The sequence below is a fragment of the Maylandia zebra genome, linkage group LG20, assembly GCF_041146795.1.
Source record: "Maylandia zebra isolate NMK-2024a linkage group LG20, Mzebra_GT3a, whole genome shotgun sequence".
In the NCBI taxonomy this organism is placed as follows: Eukaryota; Metazoa; Chordata; class Actinopteri; order Cichliformes; family Cichlidae; genus Maylandia; species Maylandia zebra.
In genome coordinates this window covers 17,185,549-17,209,649 of record NC_135186.1, presented here as the reverse complement: position 1 = coordinate 17,209,649, position 24,101 = coordinate 17,185,549, and the positions used below count along the sequence as shown (strand labels likewise).

Sequence of the window (24,101 nt, the reverse complement as noted above, 5' to 3'; positions counted from 1 at the left end):
ATACCAGCTACTGTGTGTGCAAACCTGGTAAAGACCTATAGTAAACGTTTGACCTCTGTTATTGCCAACAAAGGTTATGTTACAAAGTATTGAGTTGTATTTTTGTTATTGACCAAATACTTATTTTCCACCCTGATTTACGAATAAATTCTTTACAAATCCTACCATGTGGATTCATGGATTTTTTTTTCACATTCTGTCTCTCACAGTTGAAGTGTACCTCTGGTGCAAATTACTGACCTCTGTCATCATTTTAGGTGGGGGAACTTGCACAATCGGTGGCTGACTAAATACATTTTTGCCCCACTGTATATACATACATACACACATATATATATATATATATACATACATACACATATACATATATATACATACATACACATATACATATATATACATACATACATACATACATATACATATATACATACGTATACATATATACATACGTATACATATATATATGTGTGTATACATATATATATATGTGTATACATATATATATATGTGTATACATATATATATATGTGTATACATATATATATATGTGTGTATACATATATATATGTGTGTATATATATATATATATATATATATATATATATATATATATATATATATACACACACATATTAGGGGTGCAACGATATTCGTATCGATATTGAACCGTTCGATACAGTGCTTTCGGTTCGGTACGCATATGTATCGAACAATACAATTTTTTTTCAATTTTTTTTTTTTTTCAATTTTTTTTTTTTTTTTTGTGTCCCGTTTGGATCTATAGCCATTAGAATTGTTGTCTTGAGGCCAAGAAAGATGCCAAGAGGATTTATTTTAAGTGGATCATCATATTGGTCCATTTGATTGACCTTTATTATAATTATGAATTTATTTTATTTTCAGTTGCAAACGGGACAGACATGACTGTGGGATAGGACAGGGGGAAAGAATGAAAGAAAGAGGGGGAGAGAAAGAAAGAAAACCAAAGGGGAGAAAAAAAAAAAGAACAATACAAAATTTGTAATTTATTTTATCAACTTTCCTTCTGACGATGCTGTCTGTGTTGAGCGCTCAGTGAATCTGCATTTGACTACTCCGCCTAGGCTCGAGAGTGCAGCCTAGGCGGAGTAGTCGAACGCAGATTCACTGAGCACTCAACACAGACAGCATGGTCAGAAGGAAGAGCGCAGGGCAAGCTAGCGAGACAGAAGTGGACCTCCCCACCCTCATTCAGATCTGGCGTTTGGAATTATTTTGGTTTTCATGTGACGTATGACCCTGAAGGTAAGCGAGTCATGGACTAAAGTAAAACAGTATGTTGGATGTGCCATGCAATGCTCAATTACATGGGTGGGAGCTAGTGTGTTAGCGCAGTTAGCTCGTTAACGTGTTGGCCGTCTAGCCCCTCTGTATAGGGTAGCTTGTTAACGGAGATTTGCCGTGTTGTGGCGTTAAGGTTATTTCAACGAGATTAACCTGAAAGCACTAGTGGGAACACAACGAATATGACTGCACATTTACACCGACATCATCCTAGTGCAAAGACAAAAACAACAAGCATGCATGCTACAAACTTTAGCCGAGTCATTTAGACAGCTGTTAGCACAGGATTCTCCTTATGGAGACCTGATATGTTTAATATGCTGCTGAGAATATAGCCCAGAAGAAGCGGATAGTATAGCTTTTATTTTGGAAAGAGACATTTCTCTGTAATAAACTCTCTTTTCCAAAGATGAGTGATTCCTCAATCAGATACAGGGCTCGCAATATCGCTAGCCCGACGTCCCGGGGCTATCTCTGCCCTGCCTGTCGGGCTATTGTAGGAAGAAAAATATATGTCAATGCTTTTGCATTCTTTCAGAAATGTAGCTGGGTAATTATGTCATTGGGTGAGCCACTGTCAATATGTGACATATTGAAATCGTGTTTGAATTTGCGCTTGTTTTTTTGCTTTCACTTTGCAATCGCGCGAACTGTGTATAGAGAGCGACAGCACTGATCTGTGAGTGATGATAATTTGTGCACCAATTCCTCTGACATCGTCTTTTTAATTGTTAGCTTACTATGCAAACATGACAAGTGAAATCTCCCGCAGCTTAAACATGTGAGAGGTTGATCGCGCAGAGAATCGCTGAGCTTATGTGAGTGCGGCAGGATATATATTTCACTACGATGACCTGGATGATTGAGAACCTTCACAGACAGATATATATTTTAGTTCTGCTGAGCCAAATAAGACAGGTCAGGGTGAAGAAGTGACAGCCAAAGAAAAGCTTACCACAAAACGGAGAAGTTATGACAAATCAGACTATAAGGCAAAAAGAAAGTGCAGCTTTATGGTTTCATGGACAAAAGAATTTCTGTGGCTGCGATATGATGAGCTAAATAACCAGGGCTGCACATAAGTGGTCCGCAGGTGCGCATTCGCTGTCAAAATAAAAAACACGCACAAGGGTTAGGGTTAAATTTAAAAACTGTACTTTTGAGTTAAAATATATATTTATAATTTTAATAAATGACAAATTAAAAAGGCATGAACATTTTTTTGTATCGAAAAAATATCGAACCGTGACACCAAAGTATCGAACCGAACCGAACCGTGAATTTTGTGTATCGTTGCACCCCTAATATATATATATATATATATATATATATATATATATATATATATATATATATATATATATATATATATATATATATATATATATATATATATATATATATACACACACACACACACACACACATATATATACACACACACACACACACATATATACACACACACACACACACATATATATACACACACACACACACACACACACATATATATATACACACACACACACACACACACACACATATATATACACACACACACACACATATATATACTATGTCAGGAGTAGTAATAATAATCATAATAAAGATAATAATTTAAAAAGTAACATTTTTTGTCTTTGTTCCATTCTCTTGATAGACATTAATAGAGGAATTTTCACACCACGTGTACAGGTTTACACATTCACCTAGAACGTTTCACCTCTCATCTGAGAAGCTTCTTCAGTTTGACCTTAGAACTAAAGAAGCTTCTCGGATGAGAGGTGAAACGTCTTCAAGCAACTTAAAGAAGTCCAGACGCTTTTCTTTGCAAGCTCCTTTGAATCCACTCACATGTTTAAATTAGTTGCACTGACCTGTATGTGGCAGACGGCAGCAAACCTCATCTCTCTGGAACCACTCCCACAGGCTGCAAGCAGGGGTCCACTGACTCGTTCCAGGGCCGCCAGACTGATGACGGGCAGGTTGGAGGAGATGCTCAGGAAGAGGCTAAGGGTGGCAGCCATGACAGGGGGGTGGGGGCTTACAAGGAACGAGTCCAGCAGGGACAGGATGTCAAAGAGCTCATCCTCTGACTGGGGCCTGTAGCGCTGAAGAACTCTCAGCACCTCAGACTGACCCCAAATGTCACACTCCTTAAGCCTAGGAGGAAAGACAGACTTTTTTTTTCTAACAGTGTCTTTATTTATTTTGAACATAGCACTGTACACATCCACTAAGCCAGTGGTTCCCAAAATTTTTGCTGGGTCCCCCTTTGTTTTACATGAAAATGTGCCTTTTTTCACGTCACGCTGTGCAACACGTTATTGTTTACGTGAGAGGAATTGCAGAATGGCAGATAGTCAGATTAACAGTATTTTGTCTCTATCTTCAGGTTTTACACGCTTACATATAAACACACAGTTTCTGTCCCTCCATTTAGAAAGGCAGGGGTGTCACGGTGTAATTATTTTACATGTAGTTGTTTATTTCCTGTGTAATAATGTTCAACATTGCTATCAATACATTTTTCAAAAAATGTCTCTCTGTGCAAAATGGGTTTAAAAACATAAACAGCTGTGGGATACGGTTTGTCCGTGATTTGAACCGGGGGAACAAATCGTGGCAGGATGAGCCTGATATTATTTGTATCCCACTGTAACGTTACTGTATAAAGAGCAAACATCTCCAAAATGTCAGGAGTAGTTAGTCATTACAACAAGTGTTTGTGAACTAAAAATCAAGAATGTGGGATACGGTTTGTCCGTGATTTGAAAAGCCCAGCGCTGCTCCAGACGAAGGAAAGACCAATTCTGCAGGGTAGACCTACCTTGGCACTTGTGCAGGTGAAGCCAAAGGGAAGTGTGGAGATCAGGGAAATTATTTTACTGCTATGGTTCATAATCATAATCATCATCATTACCATTGCATTAATCATACAGTTTACAGTATTGATATTGTATTCAGATGTTTAAACATATTGGTACCCAATTAGCCTTTATTACAGGTGCAGTTATAACCACGTTAAACTGTTGAGTTAAATCAATAATCTTAAATGCTTTTGAATGCTTGTTATAAATCTTAAATGTGTATGTGCTGATTCTGATAAAAGAAGGCCCTAACTCTGAGTACACTCTGTGCCAAAGTAGACAGGAAGCGCAGGCTTTTGCAGAGCGTGCTTGTGAAAGTGAAAGTTACTTTGAGGAGCTGTTTGGATGATGCTATTTGAATAACCAGGTTATTAATTATTGTCTTTTATTCATTTATATCTTTTGATTAAGCTTTTAGTAGAGGTTCTTGATTAAAACATTTATTCAACATATTACAGATATAGTTTCAGTTAGGTTATTATGCACATGAGAATTGGCCTCTCTTCTCATAAAACAAAGTTCGTGTGAGGTCGAGCCACACACACACACACACACACACACACACACACACACACACACACACACACACACACACACACACACACACACACACACACAGTAGGTAGGCTTATGTTCTAGGTGAGAGTTCAGATATATTTTCTTGCAACTGCATTTTTGTGTGTGCAGAATTGGTAGTTTGTTCCAGAGCATGGCCCGAGGTTTTGGAGAAACGAGAGTCAGAAGATTGACAGGAAGCACCTGCCGTGGAGACGAAGACAATGTTCTTTTCAAACTGTGTTAAAAGTCATTGTGGTTTTGATTTGACGTATGCATGTATTGTATCTGATGATGCATGAGGGGGCGTTAACCCTGATGAATCAAAAGCAATCTGAAGTGTCTTTTTGGGCGGAGATCTACAGCTGATGTTTTGCAGTGTACATCTCCCCACGCTGTGTGTGGTCATTAAAATCGATTGTTTGACCAAGCTCTTCTGGACCATGGTTGTTTTTACTCTCCTCCTCAATATTGAACCCTTAACAGAAAATATGCTTCACCATATTTTCTAGTCTTTGGCTTAAAATGAAGTTGGTTTGGAAACATATTCAGCTATGCTTCATCTCCTGCTTTGCGTTTGTGTGGTTGCCCCGTGCTAGCAGTGTCCAAGCCTTGTTTGTTTTTGTTTTTTTTCCCCTTTTCACACCGCGCCCCCCCTGCAATGGCTCTGCGCCCCCCACACTTTGGGAAGGTCTCCACTAAGCGTAACAAAACAAGTAGCGAAACTTACATGAACTACAAACTACACATACTGCCTTTATCCACATAACACCATAAAGGAAAGGGAAAAAAACAAAACAAAAACAGGAAGGAGAGACAGACTGTAATATGTGAGCCACAGCTGCTCAGCTCAAACATAAGTATTACCTTTCAGCCAAAACACATTATCAGTTTGAAACTGATAATGTGATGTGCATTCATTATAGTTTACGAACTCATTTTGCCACTGAGAAATCAGTTTCAAATACAGTTTCTATGTTAGGACAAAATATAATCTTGATGTTAGGTGATGGAATAAAATGTGATTTTATAAGCGTGATTATTTAGGGTCAGTTCCTGGGCAAGTTCTTACATCTCACCAGTGCCAGTAGTGGAAATTTGCTGTCACTGACAAAAATGAATAAAACAAAATAGCCTGGTAGCACATACGGCTGAGGAAAGTCACCTGGACGTTGCCAGTGTTATGCTATGCTACAATAGTTAAACATGCAGGGAAATATATTTATGTGCACATTGCTCTTCCTGTCTATAATGCTGGTTTAGACAGAAGTCTAACAGGAAGCTATTTGGCTCTGCTGATATGATTAGCTATCTGTAGAAGGCTGGATGATAGCCACACACACAGACAGTCCTGCAGATTAAGGCTCTCATTAGGCAAAAAATGAATTCAATTTCAGTAAGAAGACAGAATGCCTTTTTTCCCCCATTAACTGAGTAGCAGATGAAGAGAAGAATGTAAAAACATTAGAAACAAATTAATGGCTTTCTTCAACCCTCTCCTTCTTTACCCCACCCCCCCCCCTCTTTTTTTAACTTCTTCCTGTGATGGGATTAGTTTTCTTCTGGTGAAATTTCACAGTTTTCTAGATGTGTCACCATCCACCACTTCAGCTACCTACTTTGCCTAAAGGTAAAACAGTAGGGCACGCCCCTAAAAAATTCACATTGAAATTAATCAAAGACCTAATGCAGCTCAGCACTAACAGTAAAATAAACTGCATACCAGAGCATCCTTATTTTGACAGATTTCATGTATCCACATTTCATCTGATGTTTTAACTGTGGACCAACCTGTTGAGCAGGTGGTGGGTAATGGGTTTGTTAATAGCGATACCACCCTCCTCCTTCAGGATCTCCTCCAAAGCTCGGAGGCAATTCACCATCACCACGGGGTCCGGGTCCCTCAGGAGGCTGTAAAGTTCATTCACCACTGCTGCATCTGGAAAGAATCACAAACAAGAGGTTTCTGTACATGACGCTGATGTATCAGCAAGTGAAACACACCTGCTGATACATCAATAGTGATGGGATTAACTTTCTTCTTTCTTGCAAGAGAAGAAGAGAACTGTGTTAACGGGATAAAAAAATCCCCACCTATCTCAGAGCTAGGATGGAGGTTGTGCAATTTGGCCCAGCCGAGTACAGCCACACGTCGTACGCAGGCTGCTCTGTCTCTCAGTCCTGCTGTTAGAGGCTGCTCCACATACTCCACCAGGCTGGGTAACCTGGCACACAGACACATTCAAAACCAGTCATGAGTGGATGTGGCAGCTTACACTGAGGTCCCTGTGTACAACAGCTCACCTGAGGTTGGTCATGTTCCTGAGGGCTAGACTGCGGACCATTGGGTTTGGATCCTGGCAGTCCTTCCTCAGAGTGTTGATGACCAGCAGGGACAACTCCGGGTTTAAAGTGGCGTAGGAACACAGGAAGACATAAACCAATTTCTTCTGGACTACATCTACTGTGGCACAGGCTTTCACCATCTCACTGAACAGGCCAGACACATCTACCCCTTGTGACATGGTCCTGAAATGGAAGGGGGAGTAGAAGGGGGCCAGATAAACAAGAAGAAAGACAAAAGCGGGAATGAATAAGGAGGGGACAGTCAGAGTTGAAATAGAGAAAGAAAGATTAAAGGAAAATGAAAAATGGGGAAAGAGAACAAAGAAAGAGACACATGGAACAAGAGGAAATGATAGGACACAGGAAAACCTTTTAACATCACATTTAACAAACATTTCATTAACATATTCTTCTTACTAACACAACTTTGTCAGTGCCCAGATATTTCAAAAACATGTGAGTGCAGAGAAGAATATTTCTGCAGGCTTCTTGAAAGAGATCCAAAGCTCTCCTTTGGAAGCTGGTTGTCTTTTGTTCTGCTCTATATCAAGATGATCCCCCACTGCTTCAATAATATTCATGTCTGGGCTCTAGGGAAGCAAGTGCTCCATTGTGTGTTTTTCTCTATAGGTTTGTTTTTACTGCATTGGTACTCTGTTTGGAATCATTGCCGTACTGACAAACAAATCCACTGCCAATCAGATGCTATCCGGATGGTATTGCACGGTAGATTAAATCTGACAGTACTTTTCTGTCTTCATAATTCCATCAGTTCTGGCATGCTCCCCAACACACTGGCTGAAATGCAACCCCAAACCATGACAGAGCCTCCACCATGTTTTCAGATACCATTCAACTGCGGTAGACAGTATTTCTTAAGCCTGCCACTTCTGCTTTTGTCCTCGGTTTCTTTAGGGACAGCCTGCACGCCACTTTGAGATAGTTTTAGGCTAATAGTTTTAACCTCATTAGAGCAAAAATACTATTTCATGTCTTTCAAACACTGTTGCCAAAGTGCTTGCTCATAGGGGGTCATATGATTGTTGGGTTTTTCTCTGTATCTATGAAGCGCCTTGAGGCGACTTATGTTGTGATTTGGCGCTATATAAATAAAATTGAATTACTGTTACTGTTACTGTTGGCATTTCTGTAAATTTAACAAACAAATTGGAACAAATTATGTATTTTTGCAACAGGCTGCTAGTAAAAAAAGAGCCTAAAGAATACAAAGCACAAACTAGGCCTTTGCTACTAAGTTGTCAGTTATGTGCAGACACAATGATTCATCCCTTCAGTTAGGCATCTTTTTATGCTTTAATGCTTCCTTCATAAGTTAGTGATAAGAAATATATATAATATAAAACAAACAACAAACAACCCTCTGAAAACAGTGAGGTACACGGACTGGACTGGAAATGAGTAAAGAGGAAGTTGAGGTCTAAAAAAAACACGTCAGAAAGCCTTGTGAAATATTGTTTAAAAAACATACAAGAAAGTCTGGGTGCCTGAAAGCAAAATATAAAGAAATGAGGGGTGGCTCAAGCCTTTGCACAGTACTGTATATCTTCATATATTGACCTAATTTTCTTTTTAATGTTGCCCAGTGTTTAAGATCAACATTCATTATTGGAACAGAATAAGTCCACTTTAAACCTTCAGCTTACGTCTTTCCTTGAAATGATCTACTGCTTCGTAGTGAAAACAGGATGATAAACCCCCAGTCAGCAGTGATGTTAGTGCTATGTCACTAGTCCTAGTTGGTCTTAAGCCATTGAAACAAAGGGGAGTATTAGTCAAAACAACAGAGTGTTACTACTGAGGGGTACGATTGGTACCTAGGGGTTGTATAATGCTTATATGTTCACTTTCCTTTCCAATATTATTTATATAAAAGGCGAATGGAACTTTGGGGTCTTAATAATGAAGCCAATGTAAAAAAAGAGCCCTGTTTTCCTGGGTCCATCTCCTCACAGCTTTCCATTTTGATGTTTCTCGTGTATTTTTCATGATCCTTAAATTGTATTTGAATTACTAGAATCCATACTTTTAGTATAGTTTTATGTATTTGTTTAATGTTGCCTAACTTTCCAGATTGTTTATGATATGTAGTCTACACCAGTGTTTCACAAAGTGATTACAGTTTAACGCATCTGTTAACACAAGGGATGTTGAATTAAGTAGCTTGCTGTTTTTTTCTGTTGTTTCAACACTTCAGCTCTCTTTCCGTCAAAGACACAGCAAAGAGCGAGACTTTACAAAAGACACAAAAATGAATCATAGTGAATCGAGCCACATGTGGGACTGTTCAATTGGGTGTAAAATGAATTTCATCAATCTGAGCTTCCACAATAAATAAGCAAAATGTTAACAACGCTGACAACAATTTACAACCATTTTCACTGCGATTATCTCATTTTCTTCTTATTCACAGTTAGATGCTTATGAATCGTTGTCAGCAGTTGGAAGAATGTACTGATACAAGTGTGCAGGGACTGTATCTCAATTTGTTAAACATCATTACTGAGAATGTTTGTTCACATAGTTTCTTCTGAGCATTTCTCCTTATGTGTGGGAAGTTTCAACTGGGCTGCCTTGTGGACAACAAACACTCTTAAAATCCTCATCATGAAATGACTAAGTGTTTTTTGCAATTTTGTGAGAATATCGACAAAGCTCCTGGTTGTGTACAGCTTGGTAAAAAGTCCTTGCTGCTTTTGCAGATGTCTGTTCTTGTTCTGCATCAGTCAAGTTCTTATAGTTCTCTGCATGTGTAGGCTCATAATGTCGATTTAAACCATCATCCTTAACCATAACCATAGCAACCTGCTCTCCATCAGCTAAGCACACAGCATTACCTCTGATTTTAATAAATAACTTCTGAATAGAATACTGAATAGAAGTCAATGTCTAATAAAAGACTGCCAAACTCGTATTTCTCATAAACATGGAATCCAGCACATTTACAATGAAGCTGATTTCCTTGTGCACAGATATCTACGTAAATCTACAACAATAGCAGTCATCTACAGAACCAACAAAGCTGTATTGTAATTTCCCACAAAAATGATGTCATTCTTTCATATTTCCAGTTAGCTGCTAGCTAACACCTGCTTTTTCCAGTGACAATTAACTTAAATTGCATGGGGGATGGGTTGGGGTGGTAAGCAGGTTCCCAAAAGCAAATGTGTGCCCGGTGTTCCAGATCTACTGGCGTTTAGATCAACTGGCGTTGGTCGAACAGATGTGTGGCAGTCTTGCGTTTCAGGAGCTGCTACCGACAAACCAGCAAAAAAACGCCAAATGTGTCATCTGTGACACTTGTGAGGTTATCTCAAACACACTCTGTCAGTCTTGATGCTGTTGAACAACAAAATGTTTAAAAATGTGGCGAGTTTACCTGGCGATATCCTCATGCGCGACGCAATCGCGAAAACAGCAAACAATTAACACCACGCCGATGTTGTTCACGGGACAGCAAGAGTAAACGATCGGGAGACTCTTGTCGTCGTTATCGTTCCCCTCGCACGGTTTATTTCTCCGAATTCAGCGTTTTTGCTTCATAACTACAGCGTGCAGTTTACTTTGTGCACTAACATTGAGTCGAGTCAACCAGCGCCACCTCTGGCCAAGTGCCACAGCCTACAGCCAGATCAATGTTGTGACACACATCTACACCACGTTTGAATTCGTGTCATGCACATTTGTACCTTTCAATTGTCTGTGAAGGTTCTCAGTCATCCAGGTCATCGTAGTCAAAGGAGCTTGCAAAGAAAAGCGTCTGGACTTCTTTAAGTTGCTTGAAGACGTTTCACCTCTCATCCGAGAAGCTTCTTCAGTTCTAAGGTCAAATGGTGGAGAGTCCCAGATATAAACCTAGTGAGAGTAACCCCCCACAGAGGGACAAAAGGACCCCCTGATGATCCTCTAATCGCCTGAGCCAAGGTGTGAAACTGGGTGTGGGTCCCAATCAGCCAGAGTTTCGGGTGTGTTCATTGTGAAACCTGGCCCCACCTTATCATGCGAATTCCTGAGGTCAGATGGCCCAGTGGGCGTTAAGGCGTCTGGGAAGGGATCTCAAAACTGGATTATAGATGGCAGAGAGTTGGTGTCGTAAACCCCCGCCTCTGTTCAAAGATGGTCGCTCACAGTGGACATAGATGGCTTCTTTCACTCCTCTTTCAAACCATCTGTCCTCTCTGTCCAAAATGTGAACATTGGTATCCTCGAAAGAGTGTCCTTTATCCTAAGATGCAGATGGACTGCTGAGTCTTGTCCTGTGGAGGTGGCTCTTCTGTGTTGTGCCATGCGCTTGTGAAGTGGCTGTTTGGTCTCTCCAATGTAGAGGTCTGAGCATTCCTCGCTGCACTGTACAGCATACACCACATTGTTAAGTTTGTGTTTTGGCGTTTTGTCTTTCGGGTGAACCAGTTTTTGTCTGAGCGTGTTGCTGGGTCTGAAATGCACCGGGATGTCATGCTTGGAGAAAACTCTCCTGAGTTTCTGATACACCGGCTACATAGGGGATGACAATGTTGTTGCGTCTGTCCTTCTTATCCTCCCTCGCTGGTGTCTGGTCTTCTTTTCTGTGCCTCTTTGCTGACTTTAAGAACGCCCATTTAGGATAGCCGCACGTTTTGAGTGCTTCCTTTACATGTGTGTGTTCTTTCTTTTTTCCTTCAGGCTTAGAGGGAACATGTTCTGCCCGGTGGTGTAGGGTCCTAATTACTCCAAGTTTGTGTTCCAAAGGGTGATGGGAGTCAAAGAGGAGGTACTGGTCCGTGTGTGTGGGCTTCCGGTAAACTTCGATGTTGAGTTTGCCGTTCTCTTCAATGTGCACGGCTCTGCTTCTGTCTGTGATAATTTATTAATCCGTATGGCAGATTCTGTGGCTGTGATGAGGTCCACTATGGGCAACTTTTGTGGAGAAATGGCAAAATTGAGTCCTTTGGCTAATACTCTCTTTTCAGGTTCAGTGAGAATCCTGTCTGAAAAGTTCTTAACCCATTTCTCCTGACTGACTTCAGGTGTGTTTTCTTCTCTGGGTTGTGTAGGTTCAGGATGAGGAGTGAATGTTTTTGAAAGCAAGGTGTGAAATTTCCTGCGTTGTCTTTCTTTTCCTTTAGAGTGTTGGGCCCGCTGAGCCTTGTCCACAAACTTGTAAACCTCTTCTAAGATTGGAGAGGGTAGAAGGATTTCCAGTTCCTGCAGGGTCTGGCTGATCTTGATCTGGAGGGCATCTATGGTGAAATGGACCTGTCTTATCCTTTCACTTAAAAGGTGATTTTGTGCTCTCTGTAGAATCAAGCCTTCTCTGTATCCCCTGACAGTGGATCCAAGGCGCAGGCTCTTAGGAACAACTCTGCTTTGTCTACATCTTAGGTTGAAACGGAGATGGTTCCTATAATCCGCTAGTTTCCTTGATTCCCTTTCATACTCCCGCACCAGTTGAAGGGTGTTCCTCCCAAAATGTACGGCAATATGTCTGTGAAGGTTCTCAGTCATCCAGGTCATCGTAGTCAAAGGAGCTTGCAAAGAAAAGCGTCTGGACTTCTTTAAGTTGCTTGAAGACGTTTCACCTCTCATCCGAGAAGCTTCTACAAAAGGCGACTACAAATGTTGTGGGTGCTAAATAAACAGAAGAAATTGATCCCTGTTGTCTTTGCTTACTGATTGTTTTCAGTGTTGACAATCCACATTGCCGGGATTGTATCTGTCAACATGTTTGTGGGTAGATCTGGATGTACCGGGGGTTAGTGCAGCCACTCAGCCTCTACTCAATGTGATCATAGCAGCAGGTGCAGATGTGTCACAAGTTAATCTAGTAGTAGGCTATGGTACTTGGCCACAGGTGGCAGCAGTGGACTGACCTCCATTGGAGACTGCTCCAGCTGCTGTGTGATAGTGGATCTGCTACAAATTGAAGATCATAAGCAAGTTTTGGAAATTAACCCTTGTATTAAGTTGAAGAACAAACAATTGACATTGATTTTGTTGCGGGTCATTTAGATCCGTACTGTGTAAATCCACTCAGAATTATCCAAAAACTGCAATAAAACAATAGCAACTTTATTTTCCATTAGATAAACATGTAGAACACAGACATACAACAGTTAGACTTTCCATAACTATTTTAGGAACAATTTGGTTTTTCGTTCTTACAAACACATTTCTTTTGAACTTGCCCAACGTTCTCAGTTTTTCAATGCTCAACATTTTCTATTTTGTCCACATGATGGACAGAATGTAACTGTGTGCTTTCTGCAGATGTATTTCTTGCATTTCTCACAAAGAGTGCTTGTTTTCAAACAGGAACCTTCCTAACTAAGATTTAAAACAAAGGATTTCTACGTCTCCTCCAGTCTCACAAACAGATGACAAACCAAGCGACACACCTGAGTCACTGACTTTCTTACATCCACTCACTCTCACTGGCTGTTTATTACTAATCACTGTGTAACTGCTGTGAATTCACAGTAACTGCCATCTCCTTACAAATGTTTATTAGATTAACCACACTTATACAGACTGTATATAACAACCAACTCTAAAATGTTTGTTCGCAGAGAAAAGACACAGGCACACTACACTAACGACTACACTACAACACTAGTGAAATATTAGTGTCATTCATTCATTTCAAAGGTTTATTTGCATGACGCACAAACAGACACAATTGAAAGGTACAAATGTGCATGACACGAATTCAAACGTGGTGTAGATGTGTGTCACAAGTTGATCTGGCTGTAGGCTGTGGCACTTGGCCAGAGGTGGCGCTGGTTGACTCGACTCCATGTTAGTGCACAAAGTAAACTGCACGCTGTAGTTATGAAGCAAAAATGCTGAATTCGGAGAAATAAACCGTGCGAGGGGAACGATAACGATGACAAGAGTCTCCCGATCGTTTACTCTTGCTGTCCCGTGAACAACATCGGCGTGGTGTTAATTGTTTGCTGTTTTCGCGATTGCGTCGCGCATGAGGATATCGCCAGGTAAACTCGCCACATTTTTAAACATTTTGTTGTTCAACAGCATCAAGACTGACAGACAGAGGTGTGGACTCGAGTCACATGACTTGGACTCGAGTCAGACTCGAGTCATTAATTTTATGACTTTAGACTTGACTTGAAAAAATGTTGTAAGACTTGTGACTTGACTTAGACTTTTACACCAATGACCTGGGACTTGAATTGGACTTGAACTGGTTTACTTGAAAAGACTTGATATTTTACCCCAAATATAAAATGTAACATGCATATAGAGATTGAAAATGTGATGTCATTCTGGGGTAGAACCACAAAGGATTCTGGGAACTCGTGGCAAGAGGTACTAGCGCACGCAGGCTTTTAATTGAAATCAGTTATACAGCGATAAAAAGAAACACAAAAAATGGCAAGAAGCTGTTGTATTATTAACTGCAATAGCCGGTCACATGACAGCCACGGGAAGCCGACGGGTAAAGAAATCGGTTGTTATCGGATTACGACGTTTAAGAGAAATTGTTCGAGCCATGTTTCCGAAGTAACAAAGAGGCGACGGATGGCCTGGATCGCAGCCATTCAAAGACCAAATATAACGTCCCAGAACACTCCAGCTCACAGGTTAGTCTGCTCCAAGCATTCCCACAAAGGTCAGTCTTCTGTTGTAGTTAATGCGTCATTTTCATAACATAATTGGTGATATAGGTTACAAGCAAGTCTGGCGCTGAACAGAAATTGTCGCGCTATGCTCCTTTGTTTATTGTGCATAAATAGTGAATTGTCCTGACACAATATTGTGTTTCGCTTCTGTTATTATGGTACATTGACAAAAACATACTTTTATTCACAGGATAAAACAGTTGCCCAGTACGATTACAGCATACAATATTATTGTCACTGCTACATTTCTGTAATGCGTACCAGAAATTATTTCCACTACTAATTAATTACCGTTGAGCTCAAAGGTCCTATTAATAAACGGTTAACGAATGTGTATTTATGACGACGATTTGTGAGACTGGTAAACTTATGATACGTACGATGGTCTTTCGTTCTACACGGTGCATTTCAAGGTCCTGCACCCATCCGTCGGTAAACTGTACCTGGGCTTGTTGCAGTGACCTGAAGTTACTAAACTTCATGAGTGTGTGCACTCACTCCAAGAACCGTATGATTATAAATATGCACATAAATATGCTACGATGAGATAGCTGACTTCATCTAACTAGCAAATGTTGTCCAGGCTACGTTGGTGATGCAGTTTTTTTTTTAATGTGTATGATATTTTTGTCATGCGATTTTAAAGCCGGTCCTACAAGCGCATCCAAGAATAACATGCAGCTTATCTCAGAACTGTCAGTGAAAATTATTCTTGGAGCTAGGTTTAATTGAGCTGCATTTTAAAGAGGTGCAATTTCACAATTTGTGTATATTTTCTAAGTTCACTATTTTGTCATGTGTTGAGAAAAACACAGATTTAAAAATTACATGGTCTAATATTTACATTTAGCATAACTGCAACATCCTTTTTTCGTTTTTTTTAAAGACTCGAAAGGACTTGAAATTCAAAATTTCAGACTTGTGACTTTACTTGGACTTTTACACCAGTGACTTGAGACTCGACTCTGACTTGCCTGACATTACTTGAGACTTGACTTGAGACTTGAGGATAAAGACTTGAGACTTACTTGAGACTTGCAAAACAATGACTTGGTCCCACCTCTGCTGACAGAGTGTGTTTGAGATAACCTCACAAGTGTCACAGATGACACATTTGGCGTTTTTTTTGCTGGTTTGTCGGTAGCAGCTCCTGAAACGCAAGACTGCCACACATCTGTTCGACCAACGCCAGTTGATCTAAACGCCAGTAGATCTGGAACACCGGCCCCGTTTGACAGATGAATGCGACCTTGCAGGCAAACCGCAGCGCCTGGTGGCTGAGCAGAGGGATGAGATGAGTACCTGATCACTTTGAGGATGGTGTTCCTGTACCGCAGCGGGTCTGACTGGACGTTGGGGTTGGACAGAGCTCTCCTCAGCTCCCTCACCGTCTCCTCCCCGCCCAGATAAGGCATGGTAGCTAAGAGACACAAAAAACATCATTCTGCTTGTCAGTAACAAGCAGGTCCAACTGCACCTCTGGCTGTTGTTTTGATAACGCAGCCGGTGACCCAGCGTTCAGCCGGTGAGATAAAACGCAAAGCTTTTATATGACCCAGTAACACACGAACTTGTTCATTTTAAAAGCGTTACCGTTTAGCACTTTGAAGGACGAAGTTCATCCGTAACAACACAACAAAAAGGACTAGAATAATTACTCCCTCTACACATCCGCATTTCTTCTTCAGTGTTGTTTTTCTCGTTTTAATCCCACGCTGCTCTCTGCTGGCTGGCGTGAGTATAGCACGACAAAGGTAATACTCTCCCCTATCTGATACTTTGTTTATATTTCGGTGGAAAATGTTGCTTTACTCCATTTACTCCATCTGACAGTGGTTGTTAATCGTGTGCAGACCGACATAGGGTACAGTCTTATAGATTTAACTGCCTAGAGCAGAGCTGGATTAAACCACTGCAGGCACCTAAGAAACTGTTGAGTTTCAGTGACCCTTGTTACATTCTTTCTATAAGCATAGTATTGTTTAAAACAGAAAAGTAAATGCACACAGCAAAAAAGATCAAATTTGTAGATCCACAAACCAACTATTAAACTAAATTATCTATATTTCATCCCTGGATGTCTGGGACCATACAGTCCTTTTCTACTCTTGGCTGATAATCAGACTTTGTATAGCATAAGAATAAACTCAAATAATTATGACAAGACTGCTATAATCAAAGGAAAATATTTTTTTTAAATCATGCACATGAATGTTGGTCCAGATGCAAATGTGGAAAGTCAGAAGCTAGGAGAGTAGCAGCAAGAGCTCAGTTCCTTTACATTAAACATTAACTTGTAGTTTTCCTATTGAAACTGATATATCCCATGATGCTGATGCTCAAAGTTGGTTATGGAAAAAATGGGGAAAACAATATGATTTTCACTCAATATTGTTACATTTTGCTTTAAATTGATTTGGTTGAAATTACAGAAAACTTGTAATGCGTCTCTTCTGTCCAGAACATTTCATCTGGTTTTATCCTGCACTGATGTTTATGCAGGAAATGGTGGCACAAATAAGGTGATTTAAAAATAACCAAAATTCAACCTACTCCTGTGAACTTATTCTTGTGTTGTCCAGGGAGGGACTCACTGATTTCCATGGAAATCCCTCAGACAGCATCAGGTTTACATGCAAACATGCATGGATCAGCTATCTGTACACAGATCACTTTGGTAACCCAGTGTAAATCAGGCCGTATGCCGCTATAACTTTCTACGCATGCAGCCATTTGAAGATGACAAAATCCAGAATTTAACTGAAAAACTGTTAGCAGTGCATTTGCATATATTCATCCACCCAGTAGATCAATACTACTCTATTTACTCCAGGTAGGTAGGTAGGTAGGTCTCAGTGGATGTTTTTTTTTTTTTGTCTTCCAGAACAAGATCATGCTAAATGAGGCACATGCGTAGTGATGGATGTGTGTCAGTCCCACAAAGTAAAATGGGTCAACGGTCTCAATGTCAAAATGCTGGAGTAGCTATTAATCTAGAAATGAATATGATGTGAGATTAACATTTGTGAATTTGGACGTTGTCTGAATGTCCAAGTCAACACCAGTGATGGAGGAGCTGTCTGAGCAGCTTAATATTACAAGTATACTAGCAAGCAGGATGACTGATACTAACAACACGGCAGTACAGTCCTGACACGACTGGTGTATGCTTGTATTAAACATGACCAAAGGTTCAAATAATGAACTCATTGTATGTACTAATCCCTGTGAGGCAAAAGATCAGGCTTCAGACTGCTCCAAACCCCTTCAATGTTATTCTTAGCACTTTTCAGTGAAGGTTTCTTGGTGTAAAAATAAAAACGTGCCTTCACACTACAGTTGCATAAGACCCAAACAGCACTTTGGTCTAAATTGATGATGGGTTTATTTGATTGTGAAAAGCAAGAAATCTACAAACAGACAGCACTAGACCTCCAGCACTGAAAGTCCAATCCCTGATCCAGAGACAAACATCCACTCTGCCCGGCCCTGCTGGTTGGGGTTTGAAAGGCAGAGCTTCATTAACAAGGAAGGGCGGACTTTGTGCTTGGGCGGTCAGGCGACTGCTGACCCAGGTGGACAATCTGAACACGGCCCAACAGGTCCCAAAGGAAGCTGCTCAAACCTTCCTCTGGATGGCGTGGGCAGAGCCAGGTTCTAGGAGTGATACATCATTTCTTTTCCACAGTAAACCGTCACCAAATTAACACATTTAATGTTAGCCATACATCCTAAAATAAATCACCCTAATCCAACCATAACACACACACACACACACACACACACACACACACACACACACACACACACACACACACACACACACACACACACACACACACACACACACACACACACACACCTCATTATTTGCTACTTTGGGCAAGTATGATTCAGTATTTTTCTTTTTTATAGAACTGAAACTCATTTTCCAGAAGCTGTTTATGATTTTGATAAATCATATAAAACAAGTTTTCTATATGAAAGGCAACAGGGAAAAATAATGCTGAGAGAGGCAGTACATTGTGCCCTGAAGTTACAACATGAAACATGAGAAGTACACCATGTTTTAGCAGCTCCTTCTAAAGCTGGACATGTATGCAGCCTGTGGTCCATTTCCTGTCTCAGTGGATCACATGACACTGGGTTTTGGTCTGTGCACTGTCAACTTTTTGACAGAAAAGGTAGATGGGATGAACAACAATTAATACACACATAGACACACTTATTCTCTCTTGCACACACACACCAGAACAGTGTCAGAGGGTGACAGTGTCTATGACACACTGGGGTCAGGGCTGGTGGAGCTGTTTTCCTGATTTGCTGCCTGGCTTCCTCGGGGTGGAACCTCGATAATGCGGGGTTTGTCAATGATGCGAGCATGGCGGTCGCCTTTCTCCACAATACCAATAATCCACGCTCCGCCCACCGCCCCCTGACCCCCTGCTCCGGAGCTGAGGTTTTTCATCTCTGAGCAGAACTTGGCTGCCTGCTCTCTGGGCAGACACACCAGCAGCCCACCTGGAGAAGAGGGGGGAGAAGGGATGTGAGTTTCTAGCTTTAAATACTGCATTTATTCAAATTTAACCACATGTTTAATGTCACTGGTTGTACCGGATGTCTCAGCTGAAGTGCCCTGAAGCAGGTTAAACAGGTTTCCGCAGGCTTTACTGATGGCAGCCATCTTGGCTATGATTGGAAGGTTATGGATAACAAAGGCCACCTCGTTTTGCTGCTGTCTTGCCAGGTTGTTGGCGTGACCCAACAAGCCGAAACCAGTCACGTCTGTGGCAGCGTGGGCCTGGTACTTGTGCATTAGACCCGCCGCTGGAGGCAAAATGTGAATGAGCCAGAGTAGAACCACAAGAAAGAAAAGGGAAAATAAATTAATCAATAACAGCTGATATAAAGTCTGCTAACTGTAATTTAAACATTATTTAGTTAAATAGTTAACTAATAATACATTTGCATGACCACTAATGACTCAAGATCTTAATCAAAGTAGTGTACCTGTGCGGTTAAGGGTTGCCATGGAAAACATAGCTTCCTGATAGGCCTCTATAACTTCCTCTTTGGTGACAACCAGCTTGATCTTGTTCCACTTTTCAGGCTGGTAAAACAAAAACAACAACAAGATAATTAATCTTCAAAGCAGTGCTTTTATACATTTCTACATGCACAATGACCCACACATGGCAGCTGTGAACCTTTGCAGGAAGGAGAACTGTTAGCAAACAAAACATTTTTTTGTTACACGGACACAAACCCTGTCAGCAGTCTTGGGCGTTTCATCAAAGAACTGGAGCAATTTTAGCTCATGTGACCAGGAAGTAACCAATACATATTGTCTTTCTTGTAAACATTTTTCCAAATGTGTCAGCATGCAATTCTCACCAGATATTGTCAACCAAGTGCCAATTAATATCATGGTGTGGGGCTGTTTTCAGCTAGCCAACAAAGCTACCACACTACATATAACACTGAAGGAAGGATGAAAGGAAAAATGTACTGAGACATTCATGATAAAAGTCTGCTGCCATCTACCAGGAGGATGAGGATGAAACGAGGGTGATGTTTCAGCAAGACAATGATCCCAAACACACAGCTAAGGAAACTCTCAATTGGTTTCCTGTGGCAACATTACACTTAATATTTCTGTGAACACAGTTGAATGGCTAACCTGATCGATCCACAGATAAGCGTTTACAGCCACCCGAGTGCCCAGAGGTTTGGTCAGCACCAAAACGTCACCTGGTACAGCCCCATCAGGCCTGGAAAATAAAACAAAACGTAAACATAAAACATGCAAATCTTTGCATTTTGTGAGTCACAACCTTTCATAATGCGTTATTCATAAAAGGTCTTTGTTTCTTTGTCTTCACAGGCATCTCTGCTAATGAGGCACTGGCAGAACTTTTATTGTTCAATAGAATTTTAGTGCCGATGAGCAATAAAAGTTAGTCATACCCAGAATATTGTAGCTGTAAGAGATAAGAATGCAGAGCGTCTCACAACACAGAGTTGACTTGTGTGGTCCCCCATGTTTCACAGCTGCTCAAACACAACCAGTATTTGAGTGAACACCCTCACTCTTGTTATGAAAGCTTAGCTGGATGTGGCCCTTCCTCCCCAGGCATCCTGGCTAGTTCAGTTATGCAGGTCTTGTCCTGCTGTGAGGCAGACTCCAACTCCACCTACTTGGACTGCAGTAGTCCTTGTTTTACACTGAAGTACCACTGAGTTGAAGGCCACTCTATCTAGAACTAAGTAGAGACCTGGCTTAGCTATGTCAGGAGTTGAACTAAATGTAGATATAAAACTCTCAAGAAAAGCCTGATATTGATAAGTTTGTCACGAATAAGTTTAAAAATAACAAATTTGTTGTATTCCCAGTCATTATTGGTATTATTTGATAATTACATTAAGAACGCATGTGCACCTCCATTTGTCATGCACATGCATCATCCCTGCCAAGAAGAAAATGTAAATCTGTGGCCACAGTTGAACACAAAATGTTAAAGTATTATTACAATTCAATGTAGTTTCAGGGGTTCTGGAGGTTTGTTAACAGTGTTAATTATGACCCTGATTTCCTTGTTACAGAGGTAGGATTGCATTAACAGTTGGGAAAAGGGAAGATCAGGTCCAAAAGGACATAAAGAGGTCTGTAAAAATGTAATAAATATGAGGTGAAATTCTAATTGACCAATTAAAATAAACATTAACAGTGATGTAATACCAACCAATCTGCATCACTGATATCAAAACCGGTGCTTTTAAAACTGGAATTCAATTAAGGAGAACTGCACCACTGACAGACTGGGGTGATCTAACTATAGTAAAGTAAAGCTGTTTCAGGTACTCACATAATGAACTCATTAGGCTGGCAGACGACCGATGCTACTCCTCCCACAATGATCCAGGGATTTATCACAGTCTGTCCACCTGTCACTGAAGTTCCTCCCTCTTCTGCTGCGTCACGAAAGCCTCGAATCATCAGCGGCATCACGCGCTCACGGTCCTGTTTCACACATGCATAAACACATGACTATAAACTATCAACGAAGCGCTTATGCTAGCTTTAATCAATGTTCATTTGTTTATGAAAATTACAAGGACACAAATCTGTTGACAGCCCCCACTTCATAATCACATCAGAGACTGACTCAACACAGCACACAAAATCCTACCTTTTCATTCATCTTCTGGCTGACACTCAGTAGCATCAGCATGTTGTCACACTCTGTGATGCCCATGGCATAGAGGTCGCTGAGGACATTAGCGCATGCTATCCTGCCCTGTAAGACAAACGGAGAGAGAGTAACAGTCATGTGACTGTTAGCTTTACAAAGCTCCCATAGATAGGTGGCACTCAAAGACAGAAATCCTCACCAAAAACTGCCAATGGCATAACTAATGAACAGAAGGAGCTGGAAGCTTTATCACAGTATCACAGTCTAATTGCCTGCGATGTGGTTTTTTTTTTTTTTTTTTAAATCTTGATATTATAGTCTGCAGTACTGTTTTGGACAAAATAAGTAATAATTTAATATGTGCATTTGAGGTTTTGGTTTTATGGGCTAAAATCTCCTATTATACTGCTATAATACTATAAAAAAGAAAAAAAAAAGATGTCACTTTAAACAAAGATGCCTAATTATCAGCAAGTTATCCTGTTACGTTGTTTGCATAGCTTTCCCTCCTTGCCCATGTACTGTGTAGTAATGCTTAGTGGCGGGAAATGCATGCTAGTAAACTCACCATCATGTATGGATCTTCCACCAGAGGGTAAAAGAAATCTGTGGTCTGGACAAGTGACAGTCCTCCATGTCTCAGAGGAATGACAGCGGAGTCCATCCCTATGCCTGTAAACACACCACAAGGATGAGGACAAGACAAGCAAACAAAAGTTGACTTATTTTGTGTTACTACTACTTTTTATTTTTGGTAGTCCGTATTTAACTGCAGTTAAACAAATTTAGTAGTCTAGTTATTACGGGACTGTTACACGGAATTGCCTGACACTGTCTGAACTTTACATGAATTTGTTTTAATCTTTGGGGGTTACTCAGTGTAACTTTGTATATTGCTGTTACACGGAGTTAGAAAGTGTGCAAGTCAGTTACAACAGGAACATTGGACTATCTGCACGAACTTCGCACTCAGAGCATCCGAGACATTTCTGCTGACTCATACTTACCGTGTGGTAATTTGATAACTCGCAAAACACGTGTCCTATACTTGCCTGGTTAGTTAACTATTACATGTATTAATTATTAATTATTTAGCCAAGCTAAAGCACTATTCAAGCTAAAGCTAAGCACTATATGGGTAGCTTTAGCTATCAATATAGTGTGTGTGTGTGTGTGTATTTGAATCTTAAAGTGTTTTCCGCCCATTGCTTTCTGTCAAATAAGCTGCCATTAGTAAACACAAGCTAGCTAGGTTAGCAACAGTTGCATTAGCTAACTGACGTTAACTTGGGTTTTAGAGTATAATGGCTAGCTCTACTAACTTCGAATTTGTCCTTTACCTAGTCGTGGGCCAGGTAGCTGTTGGCCGAACTCCGAAGCTTGGTCTCCGGCCTTCCCTGTCCCGTCGGCCCGGTCCGGCTCCAGTCCCGCCAGGAGTTTGAGCAGAGCCTCCTGCGGGACTTTGCAGCCTCATCCCTTCAGTTCCGAAAAGCTTGTAAGGCGGAACCCGCGCTCCAGTCCGTGCTCCTCGGGTTTGAACGGTTTGTATCCTGGGGGAAAACATCCCTCAGTGCCCACAGCCTCCACTGTGGGAGGCGGGGAAGTTGAGCCTGACATGCTCGTGGCCCTCTTCTCCCACACAATACCAGCTGCGTAGTATAACACCGGTGAACACAGGCACACGGATGAATGGAGCGTGTGGCTAGCGAGTGGTACGTGAAACGGAAGACCTTGGAAAAGTTAAACGGCATAAATGGAACTTCCTGGTGTTATTTTCACCATAAAATCGTTTGCGATTCAGCAGGTCTAACAGCATTCAAAATGTTTTTAAAAATTCCAAATACTACATTTGTTGCATAACTTGGGGATTTGATTTATTGTTACCACTATACCAGAAAAAAATAAGGGGGGGGGGGGGGGGGGGGGGGGGTTTGGGGCAACAAATTGAATGAGCTCTAGAGAAAACGCTTTATTTTGTAGGTGATGACTCTACTTCCGGCTTCTCCCTGTGTTTCTCAGTCAAGCAATAGGACCACAGACTGATTAAGTGTGCCTATGTAAAGAGGCACACTTGTTACTATTCGTCGGATTTATTATTCTGCATATTATTAGGGCCCGAGCACTGACAGTGCGAAGGCCCTATTGTAATTGCTCTGTTTATTATTATTATT

The 24,101-nt window shown here is 40.9% G+C and overlaps 2 protein-coding genes and 1 long non-coding RNA gene across 4 annotated transcripts in view; 1 reads left to right on the top strand and 2 right to left on the bottom strand.

The window, feature by feature from the left end:
- Positions 1-16,452, bottom strand: part of ap4b1 (adaptor related protein complex 4 subunit beta 1) — a 49,103-nt gene extending 32,651 nt beyond the window's left edge. For both annotated transcript variants that reach the window (XM_076878796.1, XM_076878797.1), the window contains exons 1-6: positions 16,331-16,452; positions 16,040-16,157; positions 7,059-7,283; positions 6,849-6,979; positions 6,546-6,693; positions 3,207-3,492 (exon numbers count right to left, since the gene is read on the bottom strand). In XM_076878796.1, coding sequence (XP_076734911.1) covers positions 3,207-3,492; positions 6,546-6,693; positions 6,849-6,979; positions 7,059-7,283; positions 16,040-16,152 — 903 coding nt within the window. In that variant the 5' untranslated portion in view covers positions 16,153-16,157; positions 16,331-16,452. The remainder of the gene's footprint in view (positions 1-3,206; positions 3,493-6,545; positions 6,694-6,848; positions 6,980-7,058; positions 7,284-16,039; positions 16,158-16,330) is intronic.
- LOC143414441 (uncharacterized) lies at positions 16,151-18,583 on the top strand. The gene is made up of 2 exons (XR_013095056.1): positions 16,151-16,262; positions 17,622-18,583. It is a non-coding gene; the product is annotated as an uncharacterized LOC143414441 (long non-coding RNA).
- Positions 18,099-23,677, bottom strand: sephs3 (selenophosphate synthetase 3). The gene is made up of 8 exons (XM_004573469.4): positions 23,271-23,677; positions 22,499-22,602; positions 21,928-22,035; positions 21,604-21,758; positions 20,418-20,508; positions 19,748-19,847; positions 19,352-19,564; positions 18,099-19,258 (listed from the first exon to the last, which is right to left on the bottom strand). Exons 1-8 carry the CDS (start codon positions 23,545-23,547, stop codon positions 19,014-19,016), a joined length of 1,293 nt encoding a protein of 430 aa, XP_004573526.2. The 5' UTR covers positions 23,548-23,677; the 3' UTR covers positions 18,099-19,013.
- Positions 23,678-24,101: the final 424 nt, after the last annotated feature.